Source organism: Dasypus novemcinctus, chromosome 6, assembly GCF_030445035.2.
Source record: "Dasypus novemcinctus isolate mDasNov1 chromosome 6, mDasNov1.1.hap2, whole genome shotgun sequence".
Classification (NCBI taxonomy): Eukaryota; Metazoa; Chordata; class Mammalia; order Cingulata; family Dasypodidae; genus Dasypus; species Dasypus novemcinctus.
This window is the reverse complement of record NC_080678.1, coordinates 83,990,547-84,018,039: the sequence shown is the minus strand read 5'-3', so window position 1 is coordinate 84,018,039 and position 27,493 is coordinate 83,990,547. Positions and strand designations below refer to the sequence as shown.

The 27,493-nt window shown below is 37.3% G+C and overlaps 1 protein-coding gene across 6 annotated transcripts in view; it reads right to left on the bottom strand.

Annotated features, from left to right (window-relative positions):
* KAT6B (lysine acetyltransferase 6B) overlaps positions 1–27,493 on the bottom strand; it is a 199,500-nt gene that overhangs the window by 29,184 nt on the left and 142,823 nt on the right. For 2 of the 6 annotated variants that reach the window (XM_058299090.2, XM_004477381.5), the window contains exons 5-13: positions 23,456–23,571; positions 23,140–23,221; positions 20,614–20,746; positions 16,938–17,869; positions 15,802–15,923; positions 13,557–13,672; positions 10,831–10,972; positions 8,119–8,280; positions 4,954–5,047 (exon numbers count right to left, since the gene is read on the bottom strand). In XM_058299090.2, the coding sequence (XP_058155073.1) occupies positions 4,954–5,047; positions 8,119–8,280; positions 10,831–10,972; positions 13,557–13,672; positions 15,802–15,923; positions 16,938–17,869; positions 20,614–20,746; positions 23,140–23,221; positions 23,456–23,571 (1,899 nt within the window). The remainder of the gene's footprint in view (positions 1–4,953; positions 5,048–8,118; positions 8,281–10,830; positions 10,973–13,556; positions 13,673–15,801; positions 15,924–16,937; positions 17,870–20,613; positions 20,747–23,139; positions 23,222–23,455; positions 23,572–27,493) is intronic. The other 4 variants (XM_058299092.2, XM_058299091.2, XM_058299094.2 and 1 more) reach the window with 2 other exon arrangements.

The following is a 27,493-nucleotide window of genomic DNA, read 5'->3' as shown; positions in this document are numbered from 1 at the left end:
TGAATTGAAACTGCTCACAAGTTTTTATGACTATTCTACAAATAATAGACATTAATTTTTAAATGTGGGAATCTACAATGAATTTATATTTTACATAATTGATAACCTTGCCATTGATATACTAGTTTCAACAAACTACAGATATAAGTTCATAGGCTGTCTTCCCTTTATAGTTTCAGTTACATGTGCTTGTCCTCCCCCTAGATTAAGCCAAGGCTCAAAATAAAGAAGAAAAAATTAACATAAGATTTAGAAATCTTATAATTCCAGTTAGTAGATTTTATTTTTTAAAATTAGGAAAGAATGTTGAAGTTCATCAAAGGGCTTTTCTGAATTTGTAATAAAAAACCATCTGGATATCACTTTTTGTTTTCTCCTTCAATCTCCTTTGAACAATGCCTTGATTGTTTTCTACTGATACATAGCAATACTGCAGCCTCTCTGGCTTAAAAACAAAAACCACCAGTTTCTATGCCACTACCCCGCACCCCAAGACTTTGACAGTCAACCTTTTTGTACCCTCTTCAAGTTCCACTTAAATCCCAGTCCTCCAAAGTATACCTCTTACACTTTACCTTAACATTTTGCTTTGGAGGCAATGAACACGGGCTGATCTCAGTAAAGTGTCTTAGTGTCTTTGTGTCCCCAAAGAGAGATGGTAACAGTTAACTTGTCCTGTGGGACTTTGTGAGGATTAAGTAAGTTATTGTGTGAAATTCAGGTGACAGAGCCAGACACACGGAAAAGCACTCAAGAAATGTTAGCTAAGAGCTGTGATTTTCATTATCAATGTTGAAATGTTGACCTCTTCTGGCTTCCCTGACACGTTCTCCCCTGATTTTCTTCCTACTTTGGGACCCCTTTCAATTTTTTGAGGAGCCTCCCATCCTCTATTAGTCCTTTAAACATGAACCTCCAGGCACTCTAGACCCAGCCACCTTTCCCAACACACTGTTCTCTGTAACCCTTGCCCACACCCATGGCTTCACCACCAAAGTGCGCCCACCACTTCCAGTCGCGCCCTCTTTACAGAACCCCTGGCTGAGCACCAGACTCCACGGACAACTGCATGGGGATGTCCAAAGCAGCACTTTCCAAGCTCAGTTCAACCAGGGTTCACTGAACACTACTACGCACCTCTGTTTCCATGCATCTCTGTTTCCACTGCTTTAGGTCAGGCCTTCGTGGACTTTTGCTTCTTAAAAATAATTTTCTTTTTAATTATAGAAAATAAGAATTGCCAGTAATTCTAATTCCAGAGATAATCTGGAAGTGTATTTCCTGCCTTTTTGTGCACAAACTCTTTTTATTCTGTGCAAATACTTTTTACATACTCGAGAACCTATTATACACACAATTTTGAAAGCCACTTATTTATCTTAAGCATTTTCTTATTTATTAAAAATTCTTCAGAACATAATTCTTAATGGCTAATAATTTCCATTTATGGATGTAGTATAATTTTCTCCAGGGAATGGTTCTCTCTTACTTTTGAATATCAAGGCTGTTTCAGGCATTTTTTCCTATTACAAATAATGACATAGTAAATACAGGACAAATGTTCCAAAACATTAACTCTTTGAGTGACAGGGCTGTGAAGGATTCCATTTTCTCCTGGTATTATATCCATGTTTTTCCAAAGGAAGCCCACTATTTAAAAAAATAAATAATTCAAATCAAAACAATTCAGCTATATTAAATGTAAAAGTTAATCCACTTCATTGATTTCCTTAGAATATATCCCCTTTTAAATTAACTGGTAAAAATAACTGTTAGAGGTTTTGTTACATGCTATGAAAGTTCCAGAGAATGGTTATCCATTTACACACTTGTATAAAGGTAAGTGTTCACCTTACGTCAACTGAGTTAGATCTGAGTAAATTTTAAAATCTTTGCTAACTTGATAGGCAAAAGGTTCAAATCACAACAATGTCACTTACTTTGTGTAAATGTGCCTTAATTTCTACATCTGTATAATGGGGTTAAAAAGCACAAATCTCATTTGCTGCTGTGAGGATTAAATGAATCAATACAAACAGGACTTTAGAAAAACCAAGAAGGCAAAGACTAGAATAATAACCTTGATTCCCAGGTCTATATAAACTCATCACCCCAATCTTTTCCTCTGTATTGCCATGATTTTGTAAGGCACCTTGTTACTGATATCACAGTGATCTCAATGTGAACGATCTTAAGTCCAAACATTTAATAAGTAGTTCAATTCTGCTTTGCTTCACTCATCCTAATCTTGGCTGCTTAGTAGACATGTTCCACATTATCTGGGTATTCTTTCATTCACCTATTTACGTTAAACAATGAGCCCAAGGACATCTGGGACTCCCCTCCTAAGAGATCTCGAGTGGAAACCAGTGCTCATACCGAGGCACTGAAGAATGCCTCCTCCCTCCCTCCAGAAGAGAGCTGCCACCCAGACACCAGACCCAGGGGCTGCACCGCCTCTCATTCTTCAAGAGAAGACAGAGACGCAACTTCTATCATTTTAACCTTTTCCAAATTGACAAAACTTGACCATCCAATTGGACATTAACCAAAAGGTGTCCCAGCCTTCTTTGCCTGGAGGAGCCTACACCAAACCTTGGTGTATATTTCCATCTCATCTTGCTCTCCCATTTCTCAGCAAGCTCTGTTCTTTCCCCCATTTCCCAATAAATTCTTTTTACTGGCCTAACTTTAAAAAAAAAAAAAAAAGGTCCCATTTTCTTTGAGTGTTATAAAATTCTTCTCCTCTGGGGAATAACTTCAATCTCTTTCAACTTTACTCAAACCATCCCGCACACTCCTTAACCTACCCCAGTACAGGAGCCATGCCAAGGGTACAGGAAAGTCACACCCTCAGCACATACGCCTGGACACCTACTGATGGATAAGCATTCATCATGATGCCTCTGAACTATCACTCGGAAAAGGTGACACTGTGTTCCATAGTTCAGGTTTAAAAACACAGGGTAGCAAGGTGTTAATAAGAGAATGGCAAATGGAATCTCCACGTATTATGCATGATTTTTCTGTAAAGCTACAACTTCTCTAATTTTAAAAAACCAAACAAAAACCAAACAAACAGTAACATAGTTTTTACTAAATGGTTTAGCACGTGAAGTGGGTTGCCTTTGTTATCTGGCTTATTCAGGGGAATATCTGTTACCTGGGTGCCAAAGCATGCTATGCTATATAAATAAGATGCTGCTGTAATTGGAGACTTGCATTCGGTTAAGTACCAGTCCCTTTTATTTTCAGATATAAAATTACTGTGTGTAGTGATCCTACCACTTTGAGTACTTAATGTAAAAAAACCAAAAACGCATAAAATTCAATTACTGAGTACACTGTCCTACTGCGTACAAAGAAGAAGGTATCCTAAGAGTTAACACTGAAATATGAATAGAGGTTGGGAGAGGAGGAAATGGTCATTTCAGGGAAGGGGAATGCTTGGACAAAGAATGGAGATATGGGAACATGCTTAGAATATAAGCAAAAAAAGGAGATTAATAGAAGAAAAGGCCTAAAAGATAGGATAGCACTAGGTATTGGAAGACCTTGAATATTGAGCTAAGGAGTTTGCCTTACTCAGTAGGCGCACAGATTCTATCAAAAATTTAAAATTTGAATGGCTGGCTACTATGTACACCAGAAAGTTATTTTAAATACTTATGAATAACTTATGATTGATGGCCACAGAAAACTACTGAACAAAGACAATCTGTTTTGCCCTTACAAGTGATCACAGCTAGAACTCCATGAAATAAAAATGGTGAATTCTTTGTGAGATAACCCTCCGTGGGATAACTAGATTCCTGGATAACTAGGCCAGAAAAGAACAGATAAGACTGGAGTAATGAATTATTAACTAGAAATATTACCTAAAAATATAAAAAATACTCAACCAAAAATATTTGCTTCAATGTCAATAAATTACAGAAATCTACCCAAAAAATTGCTACATTTACTTTATACCCAGACTTTTAGTAGTTCAATAACTAATAATGAATTAGACTCAACATATTTCTTCCTGGTTTTCCTTGAGTGCATTTGCATTGTGGTTTTCACATTGATGTAGCTTATGAAGATGATGTGATTTCATACATTTTTCTTCTTTTAGTTTAAAACCGGACAAACCGCAATTTGGTCATAAAGATGGTTCCTAGTGACAGATTTTCACATTGCCAGAGATGATTATTATTATGGGATACCTGGCCTTCACCTTATCTGAGGATTTTTAATCAATTCTCCAAATGTCACTTTGACAATACACCCAATATAATATAAACAAGGAGAAAAGCACTACTGATTTTTTTTTTTTACATTAGCCTGTGTATATTTTTATATTTTATTCCAATTTTTATTGAGGAGGTTCACAAGATAATCAAGTGTATATAAAATAAATGTTTCTTGGGAAACCTCTAGGTACAAACATGTAAAAATTTCCAGAATAGCAAAGAAAATTAACACTACCTAGTATAGTTATTTCTATTAGAGAGGCCCAAAGGATAAGCTATCTAAAGAATTAGTTTTCTAAATGCAACTATTCCTTTCCTGTTTAGTATAGTACAAGGATTATAGGCAAATTTTTAGAAAGCTGAAAATCCTTTTAAATAACACTTCCTTTAGCTTTAATCACAAATAATTGCCTCTTTTGGTGCTAATGAGCATGAGCACCATCGAGTGGAAAGGAATTCCGCCCGTTCATTCAGTGTGATGGCTTTGTGAGCTAGTCACACTGAGGAGAGAGCAAGTCTCAATTTCCTAGAGTACAATGCCTGAGCAGCAGTATAGTTTTCACTTGAGGAAGATTTTCTAACCTATGTAAATGTAACTGGAAAACCCATTATCTCTTGATAAAGACAACAGAGGTTAAATAAAGTTTTATGCGTTACTGTTTCCCGTAACGCCATCAGCTCCCTGGATCATGACAGTAAATAAAGCACTTCAACTTACTGAAATCAATGAGAAACCGTCCAAATCCTTGCCTTTGGTGCTGGGGCATGATCATTATGCAGGAGACATTATACTTCTGCTGGCAAAGCTTTTCCTAAGGGAAGGAGAAACAGATCAAGTATGTCAGAGCTCTGCTGAAGTGGGCAATTCCCAGCACTTGTAAAATATTCCACTAAGGTGAGCCAATGTGTTAGGTCAGGATCAAGCAGAATAATCCTACTGTGTTAATCAATCAAGCTATCAACTAACAACAACTCCAAGCATGCCTCTCAATTATTCTTGAAAGTCGGTACCATAAAATTTGTGAATAAAGATTCCAAGGAAATATAAACCAAATGAGACAGAATAAAGACAACTTGGGAGATGGAGAAAATACCATCCAGAGAGCTACCAAGCAGGGTAAGTTAGGACTTAGCCAGCTACCTTGCTAAATAACTTCCAACTCTGCAACAAAAATCTGTCTTCTGCCTTTGAGCAAATGCCCCAGTGAAACTAAAATAGTATATGTGTGGGTAGCTTTTGCACAAACACATCTCTCCTATGAATAAAAAGTAAAACTAAAAAGCTAGAGAAATAATTTATCTCCATTTCAAAACAGGAAAACAAAACAAAACAAAACAAATCAGCAATAACAAGAAACCCTCAAGCCTCCAAACAAAAGTGAGGCCCAAATGTTACCAACAGTCAGAAACCAGGAGGATGACTGGAAAGATTATGGTGGGAAACAGCTTTATAGTTAAGAAAGAATCTGCAATTTTCATGGGATATGGCATTAGCGTAGCAATATTTTATTCAGGAGGCATAGAAGTCGCCAAAACCTACACAGAGAAGATCTGAAAAAGGCTTTTGAGGTTGAGAATGCTCTGACCAGACATAAACCACAAATAAGACTGACCACAAATGGTACCAACCACCACATCAAAGAATTACTTTGGAACACCCAGATCTTTAATGAACCTATTTGCAAGATCATAGGAAATGGTTGTGGAAAAAACCCTACAGGGTAGAATTAAAGATTTCTTTGTAAGAAAGATGTGCTCACAACTTTTGCATATTCATAGCTGTCTTTGGAGGCTATAAAAAATGAGGAGGAAGGAATAATGTGTGCCAATTTTCCTAAGAAGATGGATTGTCCATCATTGGATGTGTACCTCAATGCCAAAGGTTCAGATAATTAGTGTACTTTGCAAAGTCAGACAAATGGGTTACTCCTCTAAAAAGAGATGCACTCTGGGTTAAAAAAGACTCCTCTTTGAGGCCATTTCTTTCTTTCTCCAGAGCTTTTCTTACCTTTAGGAGTTTTAAAAAATCCAATCCAACAGAGATCCTTTTTAAAAAAACACACAAAAAACACCTTATTACAGCTCAATTTTAATCTATAGATAAAATAACTGCTTCTTTCCTTCCTTCATATATTATGTGCTTGAAAAGTCACATCCACATAATCTTGGCCATTCTCTGGCTATTCCTGAGCTGCTTTTTTAATATGTTCTATATTTTGGCTTAGGTATAACCCCAAAGGGCCACAGATGGTCTGATTTGTATTTAGTCTCTCAATATGATTATTTTTTAGATCACTTTTTGTTTCACTGTAACATCAAAGAATATATAGATAGATATGTGTGTGTATATATATATTCTTCCTTTATTTCCATATTATATACATGTAACAAAAGAATATTAGTGTCCTCAGTATAAAAAGAAAGGGCAGTAGCTGCAGCCATACTATAGAAGAAAATGTGGCAAAATGAGAGAAGTTGATCTTATTTGGAGTACAAATATTAAGCAATCTGGGAGGAAGAGAGGCAAAGCTGCAAATGGCAAGTCCCAACTAACCAGAGGCAACATGAAGACTCAGCAGGAAAAGGACAGTAAGCATCATTAAGCTCTACATTTAAGCTCACATACATTTTAGACAAACACCATTTTCTAACAGGGAGGACAATCAAGACCACTGTTCTTTTTAACTCTTTGGAGAAAAAGATCTTTACAAATCCAAAATCTTGTAAGTGTATTTCTTATTCTTTGTACTAATCTGTGTTAATTCTCTGTCATCTGTGGAACCTTAAATGTGTACAATAACTTTCTTCTTTTTGAATTTAGAGCTTTACCAAATATATGAATTAAAACATAGAGACAGTTTCTCATGAGTGCTGTCACTTATTCCTATCTTTGTTTATGGTCTCTGAGTTGATTCTTAAAATTTTAGAACAATTACAGTTTGCAAAGTATCTTTGTCTTCATATATATTCTTTTGATCTCACTGAGAATGTCATTTCTATAAAGCATTTCATTTATGTAAAACAAGAATCCACTCATTACAATTCACTAATCTTATCACTTAATATGAAAAAAGTTTATATCATAAAGTAAATGAAACACAGGTTTGGATAATTTACCGTATGCTCATAACTACCTTCTCTGTTTACATACCACTCTGGGACATTAAACTATTTCCTAACTGTCATAACCTGGTAAAGATCTCCAAACTCAGTTTTTCTTAATTGCATATGAGTTATTGTTTCTCAGAAGCCTTTGAGCAGAAGAATGTGAGAAAATCACTCCGAACCACAGAAAAAGACAAAATATCTACCCAGTATGTCAGGCTTTCCTATGCCAACAGCTGGAGATTCTTAGGCTTTCTAAAGGTGAAGCCACTTTAGATCTTAACACAATGGCACAGAGAATAAGAGACGCAAGTGTAAAACCAGTCATTATATAAGCTTGACTGTCCAAATGCCAATGTCCTAACTCACTGAGATACTAATGACCACAGAGGGAATGTAACGAGGAGAAATGAGAATTCTCTTAAATGCTACATTACACTGAAACCTTCACATTGACTCTACTTGAGGGGAAGAGGGAAATAAGCTTAACATTTAGAAATTCAAAGATGCTAGGTGGTCTGCAAGGCAGCAATTGTAACGTTACATGAATGCTGACAGTCAAGACAGCACACAGAGCACAGCTCCTTTACACACTTCCTAGGCACAGGGGCTTTTGTTATTGTTGTTTTAATGAGCTCTGAACAAGAACCTGAGCTTTCCAGAAAACATGTGTCATTTATTCAAATTATAGTCGTAAAAAAGCCCTGTTCAAAGAATTGGGCTCTACCAAAAACAATTTGAAACAGAAAATGAAGGTCATGCTGGCTCTTGTTTTTACCTTAGAGAAGTATCCAACCAGATGACAGCCCTTTTCATCATTTTTTGTAAGGACATAAAAAAGGAATGGCTCGACATCATAATACAACGTTTTGTGGTCCAGGAAGAGTTTGGCTAACAAGCAAAGGTTTTGGCAATAAATTTTGCTCATATTCCCATCAACCTAGCAAAAGAAACAGACAACATTATTTTACACAAAAATACCACTCAATATAAAGTTGTTTCTTCCATATGGTATTTCAGAAAGTATTTATTTTTATTTCTAAATCCTAAACTGAGAGATTAAAACACTCCATTAAACAAGTATAGAGTTAACCAGAAAATAGTTGTCATTTGGCAATTCAGAATTCTACCATTTGTATTTCTCGGTTAAGCTACCTGGATAAAGGCCAAAGCACTATCAATGGAGTAATTTTTATTTGTAATGTATTCTGAATTAAAAATGATCAGACATGTCCTTTCTCTTTATCTGAACCAAGTAAATCTGAATTAAAGGAAATGTAAACAGATCAAAACACTTCACAAGTAAGTTAATCTTTATATTATTTTCAAAAGGGCTTCACACAAAAATAAAATAAATGAACTATATTATTCTGTTTCCCCAGAATCGTGGATAGGCAAAAGAGGCTGCTTCCCTTTTGGTATTATCCCAAGCATCATTTTAAATATAATTGGAAAAGACAAAATTTCTATGTTGGGAATACTTAAAGAGAAAGTGAGATGAATTTCAACCTACAATAAGTACCATGATTACAGTCTACTTCTATTCAAAATAAAAGATTCAAGCTGTGATACTGATGGTTATAAACAGGAGACTAGGCACAGATGCCAATTTCTTTAATCAAAAGTAGTTACTTGTTGAAAACAGAAAGCACAGCAGATTCAAGAAGAATTTCCCTAGCACTTTTCTTAAGGAAAACAGTTATTTGCCAACCAGAGCTCTTTAACAATGAACTTGACCATTCTTGAATCTCCTGTGGACCATACAGCTCTCATATTATACAAATGATTTTTAGTCTTCATGTAACAATTTCCTTCGGATGAAACATAATCAAATATGGGCAATGGGCACAGAGGATACAATTTCCTCTTTAATTAAAGGAAGTTTTTTTGTATTTGGGAATATGGTCCTTTTGGACATGGTAATACATTACAGAAAGGAAAGACAGAGATGTATATATCTGTGGATCAGAAAAATAATTACAGATGAAACAATGCTGAAGCAAAATTCTCATCAGTTGGGAAAGGTTCAATAAGGCATGCTTTCAAAGCAACAGGTGAAGAGAAGATAGGAAAGTATTAATCTGTGATTATTCCTCATTTATTTTAAGTTATTTAGGAAACCTGCTAAGAGAAAAGTTTCCTACATGCTGTATTTTAAATATTAACTCAGATTCCAGAACAGGAACCTTGGCACTCATCAAACTTAACTGCTCCAATTATTTTCATGCATAAATTTTACAAACCCACTTCTGATTTTGCCCTCTCATCACTGTATGGTCCAAAAGCACCTGCCCTGGAAGAGGAGACCATTCTTACCAGCCTATTGAGGCTGATTCTCTTACCCCTGGGAAGACTGCCCTCTCTGGATGAGAACTTCAAAGCCATAGGCAGACTCATGCCAATTTATTTACCAATTAAGTAAGGCTAACAATGTGTTTTGTCCTTTGGGAAACAATGAAAGACAGTGATGTCCATTTTATTTTGGTTAGAAGAAAAGATCCAAGACATCAAGAAAGGAGCCAGTAGGAAAGACAAACTTGTGACAGCAGCTCTGTGGATCTCGATTGGTTGGGGCTGGCTGGGCATTTCAGATAAAGAAGCTACTATGTCTGCTGTGCAAGGAAGGCTTGTTCTCAATATCCAGGAAGGAAAAGCAATGCACCAAGGTGGGCAACAGAGAAGAAAATAACAAGGGAGGGTAGTAAGAGTGAAGTGAAGATAAGATGGTAAGAATTAACAAGTCCTATGAATAGACAACAATATAAAAGAAAGGCCTGACTTGCTCAAGGTATAACTGACTCAGCCAAACTGGATCCCTGAAATTGACAATCAAAACATGATTAAACAATGGAACTATACAGAGTCAAAGATCTTCTGCTACTAAATTAATTCTGAAAAAACAAAATGTCTTTAAGAAACCCACAATGACAGACATGTGGCCACAAGGGGTTCCTGTGAATAGTGAAATTCTCCAGGGGAGGCCAGCTATCCAGATGGGGTGGAGGCCCAACATCTGCTGGGGTCTCACCGAAAGGCTTATCCATCCTGCCAAGAAATGGGTGGAAACACAGGTGGATGTGTATTGAAGAGATAGATACAGCTGCACAACTCCCTGGAAGAATGAGCACCTGCCAGACATTGGCTGTAGTTGCTTAACAAAGCTAATTTTTCCTGCCAAAGAATGTAGAATTTACAAAGGCTGAGGAGATCATAAATTCACTGGTGCGTACATTTAGTGTAGACGGGGATTTGGGAAAAGACAAAAATGTGAATTGATAAAGTAGGGAATCTTCATCAATCTAAAATAAATGGTTGCTTAATATGGTAAGATAAACATTATAAAACACAGAGATTATTTTAAGGAGCATTCTGAATTTCAATGTTGAAATTAAATAATATACTTTGTACCTTCTAGAAACAAATCAGTACACAGTCAACAATTAGGAATATCAGGTTTCCAAAAGCTAGATTTTTAATTACACATGCTTACCTCAAATACTGAAAGGTCTTTCCTTCGGTAAATTTCATTTGCTGGAGGATGAAACCATCCACACTTCTTTGAGTGTCTTAACAAAATGTTTTTACTTTTCATATACTTAAGACAGAATTCACACAGGTAAAGCTTTGGTAATCTGTTACAAGTTTAAAAATCAAAGAGTCTATCAGATTGATTATACTGTTCAGAGGGGAAAAAAAGTAAACATCGTTCAATTTTTTCTAAGGCATAAAAAGGCTATAAATAGTGCATATGAAACAAGTAGCAACTAACAATAAAGAACATAAAACCCTTACATTACTTTTCAATATAACCAATAATGCAGGCTGTCTTACTTCCTGACCAAATCATTTGTTTTCTTAGATATGGTCACAGCAGGGGTTCTTAACCTGTTTTGTTCCATGGACCTTTTGCCAGTCAGGTGAAAACCATGGAGCCCTTACTAACTCGACACTACGCTATGTATTATTGAATAAACACATCACACCTGCACCAACACATCCCCACAAGAACGGTTTTTTAAATTTCAATTCCAGCTCACAGATTATTGGTTAAGAACCCTCGTTCTAGAGAAAGAAAGGGCTTTTGACCTGTACCCACCAGCCTAAAAATTAACAGTAAAGATGCCATCATGTCAGCAGACCAAGAATTCTTTTTCAAATTCCAAGTTTAATGTCAATTTTTTTTTAAGGATTTCTTGTATTCCCCCACTCAAATCTTGGCTGCCACAACAGAGAGACAGACAGCACAAGGGCTTTTTTTCTTCCATCTATAGTGGAAAGCTTAGCAGCAGACATTAACTGCTCTAGGACTGTCAGAGATGCATAATATATGCAAATATATATACATATTTTTAAGATTTATTTTTTATTTATTTCTCTCCCCCCACCCTGTTGTCTGCTCTGTGTCCATTTGCTGTGTGTTCTTCTGTGTCCCCTTGGATTCTTGTCAGCGGCAGGAGGACTCTGTGTCTCTTTTTATTGTGTCATCTTGCTGCGTCAGTTCTCCGTGTATGTGGCACCACACCTGGGCAGGCTGTGCTTTCTTCACGCAGGGTGGCTCTCCTTATGGGGTGCACTCCTTGCATGTGGGTTACAGCTTGTGTGGCAGGGCACTCCTTGCGCATATCAGCACTGTGTGTGGTCCAGCTCCACATGAGTCAGGAGGCCCGGGGTTTGAACCCTGAACCTCCCATGTAGTAGGCAGACACTCTACCTGTTGAGTCAAATCCGCTTCCCGATAATGTCAATATTTTTAACACCATATATGGCCAGTGGTATGACTGCAATAATTGTTTAATGAGAAGTGATTTTATTTTTAAAAAAATACCTGCATATTTCTGAAGCAGAGAAGTCTGAGAATTGCATTGTTTTCATTTTCATTTCTGGATGAGCTAACTTTAAAGTTATCTTAATAGCTACATAGTGAAATGCAGTAAATGTAGAACTGTAAGTTGAAAGAGCTAATTTGCTTTCTATCAATTGTACTGACTCTTTGAGTAACATTAGACAAACACCCTTCTCACTCCTGACAATTTTCTCTCCACCTTAAAAATTAGGACATTCATTCTTGTACTCTATCCATGCTTAAATGGACACTGCTGGTATTTACAAGGAAATGTTTAGAAACACTTTCTTGTACAGTACCACTCTGGGGTACAAGAATGGGAGTGAGGTTTTGAAGAGATAGACACAGACAAGAGTAGCTTTGAGTACTTGCCTTAAAGTGCAAAATTTATTCAAAGCTCTCAGGGAACTCGACTTTTGATTACCCATACAATTGAAAGTTCACAGGCATTTTTAAAAAACTGCTCAAGAACACACAGCAAAGTGGTAAAAAGCTGGGAAGAGAAACCAAGACTCCTGACTCTTAGTTTGCAAATTAACTTCTAGAATATCCTCCCCATTTTCTCCAGTTATATGATTGGCCAGACACCCACATGGTAGAGAAAGTGACAACATCTATTCTAGAAGGAAAGCAAATGTGTAATTACTGGAAACTTTGCAGGCTAAAAAAAATTGAGAAGATAGTAATAAAGTATATCCTGATGTACCTGAATGAAGAAATCAATTCACAGTATACCCACTTGTGGAGTCTATATTCTCCTCACAGCCAATCTAAGTTCGAGATAAATGAAAACTCCAATACCATTATTTTCTCTTCTTTATTTCTCTGAACAATTTAGTCACAAATAGATTGTTCAAATTTAAGGAAGAGTCCCTTTTGCTACCCTCACTCACCTACTTTCTCCCATTTTTTCTTCTTTTGCTACATTTCTGTTAGAAACACCTTAGAAACTCAACCACAGAAATCAGAGATAAAACAGAATAAAAAAAGTAACTAGAAGAAACTCTACCGAAACTTTGCAATGGCTAAAAGAAAGTTTTTTTTCTAGATATGCTTTCTTACAAAACCAACATTTGCTCAATTATACAGTGAAAGAAAGCATGATCTAGAAGCTAATAGGTAAAATTTCTAATGTCTGTATAACTGAGAAGTGTTAAGGAGTTTACATAGCACCATGAATACAATAAAAAGGTGCTGGTCAAAGTAATAGTTTTGGAAGCACTCAGAATACTCAGAATACTCATAGTGCTCACAGCACTCAAAGTACCAAAATTTATATCCCCAAATCATTTGAATCCTGCTTTAGAATCAAGATTTTCCTACCTCAGATTCATTACATTAAAGTTACACATCTGTCAGGCTTATTCCATTACCTTGCATATTCCTGTGGGTAAGGCGAAGAGTACCAGGTCTGGATTTCATATTTCCCAAATTCTATTACAGAAGGGTACCGGCCACAGTCTTCCACTCCACTTTCACACTCTATTTTCTGTCAGAGAGAAAGAAAAGAACAAGATAAAATATAAATATTTGAAGAAGATACTCTTTACTTACTTTTTGATTCTTTCATCCATGCCTATGAAAATGTTACTCTTCACTTACTTTTTGATTCATCATGCCTATGAAAATCTGTCAAGACCAAAACACTACTCTTCATTGTGAATTTTCATGTTGTTTAAAAAAGCATTGTAGGCCCTTGTGAAATAATAATCACCTTTGTATAAGATTCTTATATAAACAAACTAATACCCTAAAAAACAGTACTGCAAAGACAGGAAGTGACTGGGAAGTAATTATATACAAATGTCTATTGCACTGAATTTAAGGATCTGTTGCAATGTTAAAACAGAGGATGAGATTATATAAAACAATGTTGCTGTTACACAGGCTCACAGTTCCATTAGTTCGCTAGGTAATACTTAATCCAATTGTATTTTTTTTTTAAGATTTATTTTATTTACTTTATTTACCCCACTTTCCATCCCTCCCCAGATGGTTCTCTCGTCTGTCTGCTCATTGTTTGCTCACCTTCTCTGGGAGGCACTGGGAACCTATCCCAGGACTTCCCACATTAAGAGGTGACTGCCCAACAGCCTGAGCCACATCTGCTCCCCTAACCCAATTGGATTTAAGTAACCAATTGTGTAGTTTGTGGTTTAATGTCCATTGTACCCAGTACAGTACCTGACAAATAACAAGAAAAGTTTCTTGAGTGAAAAGGCCAGTTTTACCGTGTTGAAAAGGAAGAGATTTAGATTTAGCAACATTCTTCAGATAATGGCCTGTTACTCATCATGTTTATTCGTGAATGCCAGAAGTAGGCTGAAGAAATGATAATATTTAAGGACTTCAAACCTTGACATTTATCTTAGCTGAATGAAAACCAATAAATATATCCTAAAAGTGCCAGAATGAGAAATGGAACTATCTGATAGCCTCTAAGGTAGAACAAACATATCAGAGGCATTTAACCCAAGTGGCTGCTACTAAAAGCATAAAAGGGATAGAAAGTAGGATGACATAGGGAGTCTAATTGTAACTATTGTCCCATAGAAACTGAATGCTGTCTTCTGACGTAAGAAATTAACAATTTATAACAAAAAATTTTGGACTTCTCAAAGAAGCCTTACCTTTCAATATTCTGGTGACAGTAAAACCTGAGTTAATTTTTTAAGTGGGATAAAGAAATTACTAGACAATGAAAAAAAAATGACTACAACTGGAATGAAACTCAATATTGCATTCATCAATGCCGAATAGATAAAAATATGAGGCATTTTTCATATGGTCAGCCATCTGTGTTGGAAGAAGTATTGGTAAATTTAAAAGCAACATTCTTCTTTTTGTTAAAGACTTCAAATTGCCGTTTTCTAAATTTAGGCAAAAATAATCAGAAATCTCTATTCCTTCACATCTTCCAGGGCTTTTCAAAATCTGCCCCAACTATTACTACTCTCATTTGTTTTGTGAGACTAGTTGAGCCCTCCTCACCTACTTTTTTTTTTTTTTAAATCTGTGATTCTCACTCAGTAGGTCTTTTTTTTTTTTTTTAAGATTTTATTTATTTATTTATTTATTTAATTCCCCCCCTCCCCTGGTTGTCTGTTCTTGGTGTCTATTTGCTGCGTCTTGTTTCTTTGTCTGCTTCTGTTGTCGTCAGCGGCACGGGAAGTGTGGGCGGCGCCATTCCTGGGCAGGCTGCTCTTTTCTTTTCACGCTGGGCGGCTTTCCTCACGGGCGCACTCCTTGCGCGTGGGGCTCCCCCACGCGGGGGACACCCTTGCGTGGCACGGCACTCCTTGCGCGCATCAGCGCTGCGCATGGCCAGCTCCACACGGGTCAAGGAGGCCCGGGGTTTGAACCGCGGACCTCCCATATGGTAGACGGACGCCCTAACCACTGGGCCAAAGTCCGTTTCCCTCCTCACCTACTTTTAAGAGTGGAAACAACTCTACAAACTCATTGCTTTGGAATGTACATTCGACAAGAATGAGCATGGTAACAGTTAAGAATCACAAGGGATTTTGAGGAGGAGTCTATTAAATCAAAGCAGTAATTTCATAGTAATAGTTAAAAAACACATATTCTTGTTACTAAAATATGGTATTCTGGCCTTACCTCCCAAGAAAGTTCCTGCGCCTGCTTAAAAACATCCAAATCTTCTTCAGTAACGGTCTCCTTGTTTCCAATCATATTTACATCTGTACTTTCTTGTTTGATGCTTATTTTGATCTCAGTATCTGTCATTTAAAACCAGCAAAAAGTGTATTCACTGACTTGCATCACCAGTAACCACCTTATATTACCAAAATGGTACCAAATTAGCATAGTGGGCAAGTAGGGATTGGCTTTTTCTTGAACTTTATAAGTTTTACATCGAAGCACTGCTCATAGATCCAGCAGTACCCTTTCCCTGCTGTACCCAAATTTTTATTGGAATTTTATCACTGTCATCTTTTTATAGCTATAGTAAATAGGAGAGAAAGTAAGAACAAAACAAAGCAAAATCATATGTTTCAACCAAGATCAGAAGTTATATCAATGTCTAGTTACAGACTTTTCATTTTTGGCTTTGAAATAATAAAATCTACCACTCTGTCCAAATGACGTATTTTTGCTTTTTTGTTTTATAAAGGGTAGCAAATGTAATGGGCCAATTTGTTCAATGAAATTATGAAATTGGTTTTCTTCCTATGGTGAATACACACAAACGCACTCACATCCAAAAGCACACATCACAGAATCACAGATGAGGCTTTGCTGAGACTGAGGCAGGATGAATGTTGTCATGAAAAAGCAGCGGGGGGAAGGGGGAGATGAAGAGCCGAACCCCCACCCCACCCACGTTGGAAGCACCGACAGCACACGACTGCACAGCACCAGGGCTGAAGAGGCAGCAGGGGAAAGCACATGGCGAAGCATGACAGTGGCTACTCATGCGGGACTACAAAGCTATAAGCAATGCTATGCAGGCATCTGGGGGTCCTAGTGTCACTACAAATGGAAATAAATAATAAAAGGGGGGAGAGTATTAGTTAGAAAAACAACATTTTAGAGGTTTAGTCAGCATTAGAAAAAGGTCAAAGTTTCACTGCTTCTGTATGAAAGTGAAGTGAGAACAAGAGAAATAGCTAAGACCTATGTGACAAATAGGAATTGATTTGTATATATATATATATTTATATATTTTTTTCCAGGGTTGGGGAAAAAGGGATGGGACGCAGGTTTGGTTGGAGCTTTGACCTTTTGCTTACCATCATCCTGATCAGGTTTAATCCTTCCGTCTGCCAAGCTCCCCTTCCCTGGTGAGGGGGTCCCCATCTGAGGGGTCACTTTATATTTTAATCTGCCTAGCATCCTGTGCTTTTTAAGAAAAGTTGTTCGCTTGAAGTGAGCAATTGCTTTAAAAATACGTCCTCTAGCCATCCCCCAGCTGGAGGAGGACGAGTGAGAAAGAAACCTACTTCTAATATCTCTTTTTCCAAAGAAATGGGCTTTAGATTTTGCCGTGGAAGATAATTCAGTTTTACGACGCATACGTTTGGATGGTGCATAACTTGGGTGTCCCTTCTTTCGAGTCTGTCCCTGAGTGGTATAGATATGAGAAAGTCCATCAAAGAGTGCCTTCAGCTGGCTGTTATTAGTAAGACTGCTAAAGGAGGGCACACTGGACTGGCTGGAAGAACTCTGGGGAGAGGCAGAAGAAGTGGAAGTGCTGGACTTTTGTGAACTGGGGCTCTGACCAGAGACGGGGGTTGGGGGTGGAAGTGAAGAAGGTGGAGGTTTTAGCTTTTGTGTGGTACCTGTAGCCAACACATGAGAAGTGCATGATTGTTTCTGAGAGACCTTTTTCCTTGGACGATAGTGCTTTGAAAAGTCTATTATTTCACCTCGTGATCTGCGACCATCAGGTGATGGTGTAAAAAACTTAGTAAGGCCATCAATGAGCCCTTTGGTTTTCTTGTTAACTTTAAGTGTAGAGGCAGAAATGTAGGTGGAGGTGGTGGTGATTTTGGTGGTGGCACCAGGCCGAGTGGGGTCTGTAACAGCCAATCTGCTGCTTGAGTCCTTCCCAGATGCAGCATGACCAGATGAAGGTGTGGTACAGACTTTAGTCTTTTGACCCCTACCAGGTGACCCCCTTCCTGTGAATGCATTCATGGATCCTTCATCACTGGTTACAGACCTAGGCAAAAATTTAGAGAATAGTATCAGCAGTTGAAAGAAGGATAAAGATATCTAAAAGCAATTTTATAGCAACTCGTCCCTTCAATGTGCTGAAACGTCAAAAACTGAACTGCACCCCTAAGAACTACTTTTGTGTGTGTGCCACCACCTAGATGTTTTTTTCTGTTAAAACTATAGCAGCAACTGCACTTGCATGCCATGATTCTCCCAGTGCCCTTCCAACAGGTGTTGGGAAGAATGCATGTGGACCCAACAGCACTAAAATATGAAAAATTCAGAAGAGACTAAAACCATGTTCAATGCTTTAATATCACTAAATTAAAATAGAGTTCCCCCTAGTAATTATGATTTCCTGAGACATCTTTTTTAAAGTACTAAAGGAAATAAGTCAAATGTGTTGTCTGGATATAAAAGAATAAGTTTATCTAATCTCTCATTAAGAGCAATTTTTAAGTCAATTTGAAAATTTATGTAAATAGAGTTTGGGTATATCTATAAAATTTGTAGAGAAAACCTTAAAAGATACCTTCTCCCCCTTAGCAGTTAATGCCTAGGATGATAAGAAAACCAATGATACTCTCTTAGGAGAGAAAACAATTAGTTACAGAATAAAATATTGCTGAAAAAAGGACAACAATTGCAAAAAACTGAAGTAATGATTAAAGAAAAGCTACAGCGGGTCAGACATGACATGGAAAGTCTGGTGAAGAAGCAGCACATTTACCATGGCCATTATCAGACACTTGGCACCAGCATCTGCACACTGCTTGTATGCTGGGCTCTGCCCGTCCTGCTGCGCAGTCACCCCATTATCGCAGCTGCAGCTGTGTACACGAATAGCAGCTGACTGCCTTCACCTCAGGCTCGGGTTTGGAAAGCTACCCACTTTGCAGCAGAATTTAATACAATGGGAACATCTGCATGTGAATTATGCCAGTGCTGCGGCCCAAGAAAGCACTTTTAAAATGATCAATTTAGCTGAAGGCTTAATAATGAAGACATGGCATCCTGAAAATGATATAATAAATTAGAAAAATATATTAAGTAAGTACAAATAGAATAGCATGTTTTAGTGCTCATCTTGAACAGAAAGACTGAATGAACAAATTTCAGTAGTTTGCTGAAGGGGAGGCTAGAGCGGTTTATAAGCAGGGCAAGGCTGGTTGGCTCATCTGAGGTGGTTCAATTGCCAGGAGCTTGCCATTGCCTGGTGCCACTGATTCAGCCAAATCAGGTTAACGATGGAGATGTCCAGTGTCACTAGAAGACACATAACCAATAAATAACTCATCCAATCTAAAATGCGGCACATCAGAATGCTGCGTTTGGATTGTATCTGGAATTGATTGCCTAGAAAGGCTAATATGCTTATAAAGCATAAAAAAGGAAAATTCCCTAGATTGCCTTAAAAATTCTTAAGCTCAAAGGACAATTTTGGACAAAAAATAAGTTAGGATTGGTGCCAGATGCAATTTTCAGCTGTGTCCTTTGTTTAGAAAGTTTATATCCTAATTTGTTTTTTATAATTGGGCCCTGAGGATACAGTCCCATTTCGAGAACAATGCTTACACAGGATGAATGCAAAAAACATTTCATTTCTACTTCAAATGATGCTAACGTGAGAGATTTTAGTCGTAAATAGTTTTCAGGTTTGCCTCTAGAAATATTAATAAAAATCTCACTAAAAAATGTCTATGTGCTAAAGGGTTCCCATAAAGTTCCTTAGAAAACTCTAGAAAGGTGCCTGCATTTTATATTTCTCCTTTGGGAGATAAAGTCACTGGAGGATATTACTTTTTGAGAGCAGGTAATAAAGTGAACTGCTTCAGATAAAACTAGGGGTAAAAAGAGTAATATTCTTGGGCATTGTCCATACTGTGTGCAGAGCCCCTCCTCTTCATTTCTACATCACAATGACCCTTTCAGGAAACCTGAAGGTCTACTGACAGAACTGCTTCAAATATGCAAGTCTACTCATTTCATTGAAAAGCACTTTTAATGACAGTCAAATCTATACTCTGCATAGGTTAAAAAACCTATCCATTTCATCCCTTAGCTTTTTTCTACTTCTCTCTTCAGGTAATTCCTGCTAAATGCTCTGCTGAGCTTTAATGGCAACTACATGGCAACAGAATAGGGGACACTGGGTTATCATAATAGACCTGCAGGTCAATGTGAATATATTTTTTGCATATATGTCTGCACACATGTGCACATACCAAATGTTGCTGTCTAAAGTTTTTGGGGGCAAACTTCAGGACAGTCGTTTGCAGGTTTCTCAGAAGCTCCTATTTCATAAGCGGGATCTTAAAAAGTTGTTACACTAAGTTAGTATCAGAAGAAGAGAGGGTCTCTTTGACTTTGACCTAGACAAATCCCTCCCTTGTTTTAAAATTTCTATAAGAATATTTCTACCAGTAAGCTCTTCTAATGCTCAGCCAGTAAAAAAGTAGGCTGAACGACCTTTTCCAATTCTTACATTCTGCTGCTTGAAAAATGTCCCTTAGAATCAAAGCTACAACCAACAGGAAACCCCAAAATGCCAACTGTAATTATAAAGATGTTATTCTCAAAAATTTTTCACATCTTATGCAAATAGAGAAATATTCCTCACCCTTGAGTTTGTAAAAATGATGCTAAAAAAGTCTAACGGAATCTAAGGGGGAGGGGGGAGCTGGTTTGCAATCACCTATAATTTAAAGCACAACATAAAAGATTTCTTTTGATAAGATCTCAACCTACAACAATCGTTGCTTTAATTTATTTTTCGGTCGTCCAATGGGTTTTGCATATCGTCGTTTTATTTGTGCAGCTTTCTCATGAAGTAGTTTTCTTCCCTTTTTCTTTGGTCTGCAGACTTGGCAAATCCACATCCCTGAATTGATATATATATGAGAGAAATATTTTAATGTTTCATTTTAGGAGAAGATATTAAATATACACAGCAGCTTTAATAAGCTGTCCAAGGATGCCTGTTTGTAGAACTTTACTGCAGAAAGTAGATTCTCTCATGTCATTCTCCTCAGGAAGCCATCAGTAAAAAGGTCAATTTCCTGGGGAGAAGGTGATGAGAGCAGTGGGCTGCCCTTATCTCAGAACCCTTCCAGGAGGCTGTTCTTAATATGTCCCCAAACCTTACCCCCCACATAAATACACATGAAAACCTGCTCTTGTCAGAGATCTATATATGGCTATGTGCGTGTGTGGAAAAGACAACATTTCCAATTCATTGAATTTCTGGAACATCTAGGAAAATATTTGTTTTATCATCTCTTTCTGGAATTTTTCAACATTAAAAACATTATCACTATAAAATAAAATTTTTAAATTTTAAATTTAAGTACTGTGGAGTTATAATAATTAAAACTAGAGATCTGCAATAGGGAAATAAGTCCAGAGATAAGAATTTAACAACCTACAGAGACTAAAGATTCAGCATATCAAAAGGTCCTATTTCAAATCAGCGGGGAAAGAATGAAATGATTCAATAACTGGTGATAGAACAAATAGCTATCCATCTGGAAGGAACAGAATTATGTCCCTGTCCTTTACAAAAATAAATTCTAGGCAGATGAAATATTATAACATGAAAAAATAAAATGCTAAAACTACCGGGAAAATATGTGGATATTTATATAATCTAAGCATGACTGACATTTAAGACTGAAGCCATACAGAAAAAGATTCATGGCTTTAACTACATACAAATATAAAGACCTTCTGCAAATCAGTGAGAAAAAGGTGAAAACAACAACAGAAAAATGATTAATGTATAAAAACAGGCACTTCACAAAGGATGATAAACAAAGCCTATAAGCATAAGAAAAAATGCTGTCTCATTACTCAAAAGAAAAAAATGATCAAAGATCGCTTTTTTCCTACTACCAAACTGGTAAAAATTTTAAATACTATATTTTATTTCACTGAATCAAAGACACTGTTGACTATAAGCTGTATCCAATCTCAAAAATGTTAAAATATTTAATAAAACAACAACACGTATCTTAGACTCAATGAAATACAGTGATGGTGAGTGTTGACCACAATACATGGCAACAGGTATTCTTATACACTAGTAGCTGGTATGAACATTGAAATCCTTCATGTACAAAGCCTTTGATTCAGCAATTCCTCCCATACAAATTTATCTTAAGGAAATAATTGTGGATAAAAAATTGGAAACATTTGTAATGCCCACCACAGTAGAAATGGTTAAATAAATGATGGTTGTTTATGCATGCGGATGCAAAATTAAATACCTTCAAGATTCACCCAGGTGTAATATATGTGACTGAAGCAAGCCAGAATGTAGGACAAGAGAGTAGGTTGTGGAAAAATGAAGCATGCACTTCCAACCTAAAGGATTCAATTTCAAATTAAAAAAAAAAAAAAAAAAATAGAATGCCAACAAAGCATATTGTGGCCCATGGTCACCAAGTTTGTAGCTCCTGCTCTCTACTACGGAGTTCTACACACTCATTAAAAACCATGTTTAGGAGAACATTTAATGATGTGGGGATGCTTACAATCTATTACTAAGGGGGGGCGGGGAGCGGGAAAATAAGGTTACCAAAACACATACAGAATGCTCCATTTCTTTTTTAATGGGAATGGGAGTGAGCAAGGAATTTCCAAATGAATTGTCTTTCTATTCCATTTTGCCCACCTATATTTTCTAAGTCTCTACAATGAATATGTATCAATTTTGCAATAAAAAGGGAATTTTATTTTTAAAATGTTTACTACCTTGTAAAATGAGAAAAAGAAGCCGAGCTAAGCTGACTTAGTAGAAAAAGAAGAAAATCCATATTATCAGACAATCAGCTACAAGATAGTTCAGACTCTCACGTTCAAAATATCAACAAGTGGCCGAGAAAAAATGTGATGGCTTTTTGTCATATGGAGTTATCATTATCACCATCACCAAAAACATGATTTCATACCGCTGAACACTGTACTGAATAACATGAGAGTGTTCTAAATTTTTTACCTACCCAATCTAAACTAATTCTAATAGGGGAGTCATTTAGGGAGAGGGCTGGTCTTTTTATTACTTTGAATTAGAGTCTTTATTATATATATTACTTCCCAAACCAAATACTTTTACACTCCTTTCTTTATAGCCTATGCTAAACCTGCAAACATAGGGAAGATGGGGAGGGATGAAAAAATGCTTAAGAAAACTGTATGCCTCTCAGTTGTCAGACATCAGGTCAAGGCTAATGATCAATTAATAAAAAGCATTTTTAATACGGTTTAAATGTTCACCTTTTGGCATCCTGGAAAGTGGTGGGTCACAGCACTCCATATGGAATCCTCTATCACAGGAATCACAAAAAAGCATATTATCCTATAACATAACATATTAGAGACTGAATGAGACTAAAACCAACTGGAAAAGGCCAAAAATTTGTATGTTCTCAGATGATCAATAATGAAATATTATGAAGGAGCACCAAAATTACTGCTGGTCATGTGTAGTTAAAACTTAGAAAAAGAAATAGAAATACTCTACAAAAACAAAAACACCTCAGGACTGAAATGAACTATTGCCTGGTGGCTGGCTCCTGGGAGACATACTCACTGCGTTTTTGCCTTGGATTCTACATGCACTGCATGTCTTGCACTCGATACACTGCCACCTTAAGGCCTTCACATTTGTTGTTAATTCAGGACAAAATTTCAAACAGGATGGGTGTCCTGTAAGAATAAAAAGCAAATTGCTTTATGGTACCAGTGGCATAGATTTCTCTTAAACTCCCAGTTCCCTAATATTTGACACTTGATGAGGCCAGCCCAAGAACCTCAGGAACTCGAAAAACAGAAAAAGATCAGAGAATCCAGATCACAGACTGTTTTCTGCTCTGCGCACCACCCCCCCAGCCCCACACCAATATGGAATGGAATGGCTATACAAATGTTTTCCCTCAGAGAACTGTGGAAAATTTATACCAATTCTAATCACAGTCTTTGAGTACTTGAAGATATTTTATGTTCAGATCACATTTTCCCTCTTGTGCCTTCTGTGAGAGCACTGGCAAGCACCAACTTCATCAACCTCCATTTACCCAGAGTTTCTGATTTGCCGGACTGTGAGGGGAGTGCCAGAGTTCAGACAATTCCCGCTCTCTGTATGTGATGAAATCATAAAACTAAAAAACAACAATTAGCTAAACAAAAAATCAGGGTAGGGCTGCTTAACATAATATAATTACAAATGCCTACATACATAAATGCATACATATAAACAAACTAATAATACACAAAGAATATCCTATTGGTGGGCCAATCTTTTGTCTAGGTCCCTGAATTAAAATTCTGGAAGAAGTAGCAGAAACTGTGAATCTGAGGGACAGTTAAGTGGAAAGATCCACGTCTAATGGAACACACCCTCAGAGGGTTCTCCTCATCTTCTTGAGCATTCAGCTTTCCCACACTGCTTGGGGTACACTTTTGACCTAGCAACTCTCCACACACCAATTCTTAACTACTCACGTCACAGAGGAAAACTGGAGACCCTGAGGTACAATTCAAAGAGCCGAGCGATGGTGCAATAAGTAATAGATTCCTCCAAAAGGTCTGAGGAGTGTATGCCTAGATGTTTTGAAGGCTGTTCGGTCTAAAATCTGATAGTCTTTTTTCACATAAACCTGGGGAGATGGCTATACTTAATTTTATTTTTCTAGATCTGGTCTTAAAATTGTAAGAACATTAGTGAATCCCATGTGAAAGAACTTATAGCCAAGCTGCAAAGGAAACCTGAGGGGTAATAAAATTTTTTTTAAAAAAGCAGATTCTGCAATTTAAAAACTGTTTTATAATTTCCTGACTTTGGCAGGCTCATTGTTTAAATATGTATTTTGGGTTGCTGCCAAAAAGTCCCTCCTCCCTAAAGCATAACAGGTGCTTCATAAAATTCCACCCACCAGGAGATTTGGCTTTTTGAAGTAAAAACATTCAAAATCAATCATCGATACCGTTAATAAAAGCACACTATTCCTGAGTTTAAGAAAAAAATCTAAACATCTGTATTTAAGATGTCGAGAGAAAAAAATGTTGTCACTGGATTATGATCTCAGGCAGGAGACACCCAGGCAGATACATTTAACCTATGACACCATTCTTTCACAAGGCTTTCTCTCATTCAAATGAATGCAGAGGAATAAGTTTAAATAATTAAAGTGGTATCAAGCACCTCCGTCTGCTCAGGAGCAGCAAACAAAGCCTGCTTGTCGCCTTTAAGACATACACTCCAAAGGGGGATGGGAGCGGTCTACTTTGATCAGGTTCCCCCTCCCCCTCTTCCCCAGTATAGTGAAGGGGGGAAGGAACTCAACTTTTAAAGAACAGCAATTTAAATTCCACTCTTAAAATAGGTCCCATCAGCTTAAAAGTATACCATTTACTTCTTTTTTTCCCCCTTTTTTATTACTTCCTGTAAGTCATACATCACTGGCACATATGACCTCAATTTCATGCACTAAATTTTTCTGTGTTAAAATCTGCTATTGTACCCTACAGCTTAATATTCAGTAACTAAAGTAATTCACATCTTATTACAATTTACTATTTATTCTCACAGATATCCTATGAAAGATAGTGCTTTTTAATAATTACACATTTTGAAAATTAATGGATTTCAGCCATTTTCAATCATGAGCAAGGAATATTCTTCCTCCTAATGCTTTTTCTCACTTGAAGCAAATCTCACCTCTACCATTTAAGCTACCTTGCCAAATTCCAAACTCTTCAGACTATTTAGCCCAAGAGAATTGACCATAGATCCCTTCCAGCTCTAAATTTCTTTGATTCTGCAAAGGATGCTGAAGGGTGAAGAAACATTTCCATTTTATTTTCTCATGGCCAATTTTAAACTAACAGAAAAGACTGTAACTGAGCCTTGATATGCTTTGTCTATAAAAATGAGATAAAAGAAAATAATGCTATTGATAATATAATTTCTTACAGTCCATTTTGGGGGCAATAATGCTATTGATATATTATGATATATATATTATTGATACTATAATATCAATAATGGATAATATAATATCAATAATATAGTTTCTTACAGTCCATTCTGGGGCATAAACCCAATAATTTTCTCTAAAATTCTAGTTCTCTATGCTGAGACAATTCTTGGTGGTTTGTCTTCTGGAATTTGTTTTATTTTTGTGGCTTATAATTTATCAGATGTGACAGCTGTAATATATATATATTCATTTACTCAAGCATTCTTACTATATAAACAATTAAGCATCAGTAGCTTAGAGTAGTTTTATCTAGCCTAAAACCAAGTACCCAAGTAAAATGAAAAAATTAAAAATTAAAAATAACATAATAATAACGGGACCACAAATGGTAGAAGTGATCTTTGGATGAAGTACTAAGGGAGAAGAAAATATAGGCTCTGTCATAATCAAAATAATGTCCTCCAAGGATATCTACACTCAAATTCCTATAACCTGTAAGTATTTTACCTGTCATGGCAAGAGGGACTTTGCCCTATTGTGTGACTAGGGGTACAGACCCTAAAAGGGGGAGATTATCATAGATTATCTGGGTAGACACAATCTGATTGCATCAGTCCTTAAAAGCAAGAGCCTTTCTTAGCTGAATTAGAGATGGGACAGAAGAAGGAGAGGTTTGAGGCATGAAAAGGACTGCACCCACTGTGGCTGGCTTTGAAGATGGAAGAAGGGGGCCATGATCCAAGGACCGTGGGTGGGCTTCTAGAAGCCGAACGGCCCTTGCCTGACAGCCAACAAGAAAATGGGATCTCAGTCCTACAAGGAACTGAATTGTCAACAACCCAGGTGAACAAGAAAACAGATCCTTCCCTAGAGTTTCCAGAAAGGAATACAGCCCTGACAACACCTTGATTTTAACCTGGTGAGACCCATGTCAAGACTTCTGATCTACAGAACTGTAAGATAGCAAATTTGAGTTGTTTTAAGCCACTAACTAAGTTTGTGGTAATTTGTTACATGACAATAAAAAAACTAACATACAGTTAGATACTGGGTCCCTTGGGCTGACTATCTGACATTCTGTCCATCTGTCCTTTCAACTAATATTTAATAATCCTGGAGACAGTGAGAAAAAAGACAGATGTGGTTCCCAGCATTTCCAATCATATAGTTTAGCAGGAAAGATAAACATCAAACAAGAATTAACATTAATGTGTGATGATGGTATGGATCAGGGCTATGGAAGAATCTACGTTAGGGGACAGCCTTCCAAAAGAGTGGATCTGTGACCAATGGGGGTGGGCAAAAGGGCGACGGAATGTGCACAGAAAGAGAACAGGGTAAATTCAAGGAAAGGAAAGAAGTCCAATATAACTAGGATGCAGGGAAACGGATTTTGGCCCAGTGGTTAGGGCGTCCGTCTACCATATGGGAGGTCCGCGGTTCAAACCCCGGGCCTCCTTGACCCGTGTGGAGCTGGCCATGCACAGCGCTAATGCGCGCAAGGAGTGCCGTGCCACGCAAGGGTGTCCCCCGCGTGGGGGAGCCCCACGCGCAAGGAGTGCGCCTGTGAGGAGAGACGCCCAGCGTGAAAAAAAAAAAAAGAGCAGCCTGCCCAGGAATGGCGCCGCCCACACTTCCCGTGCCGCTGA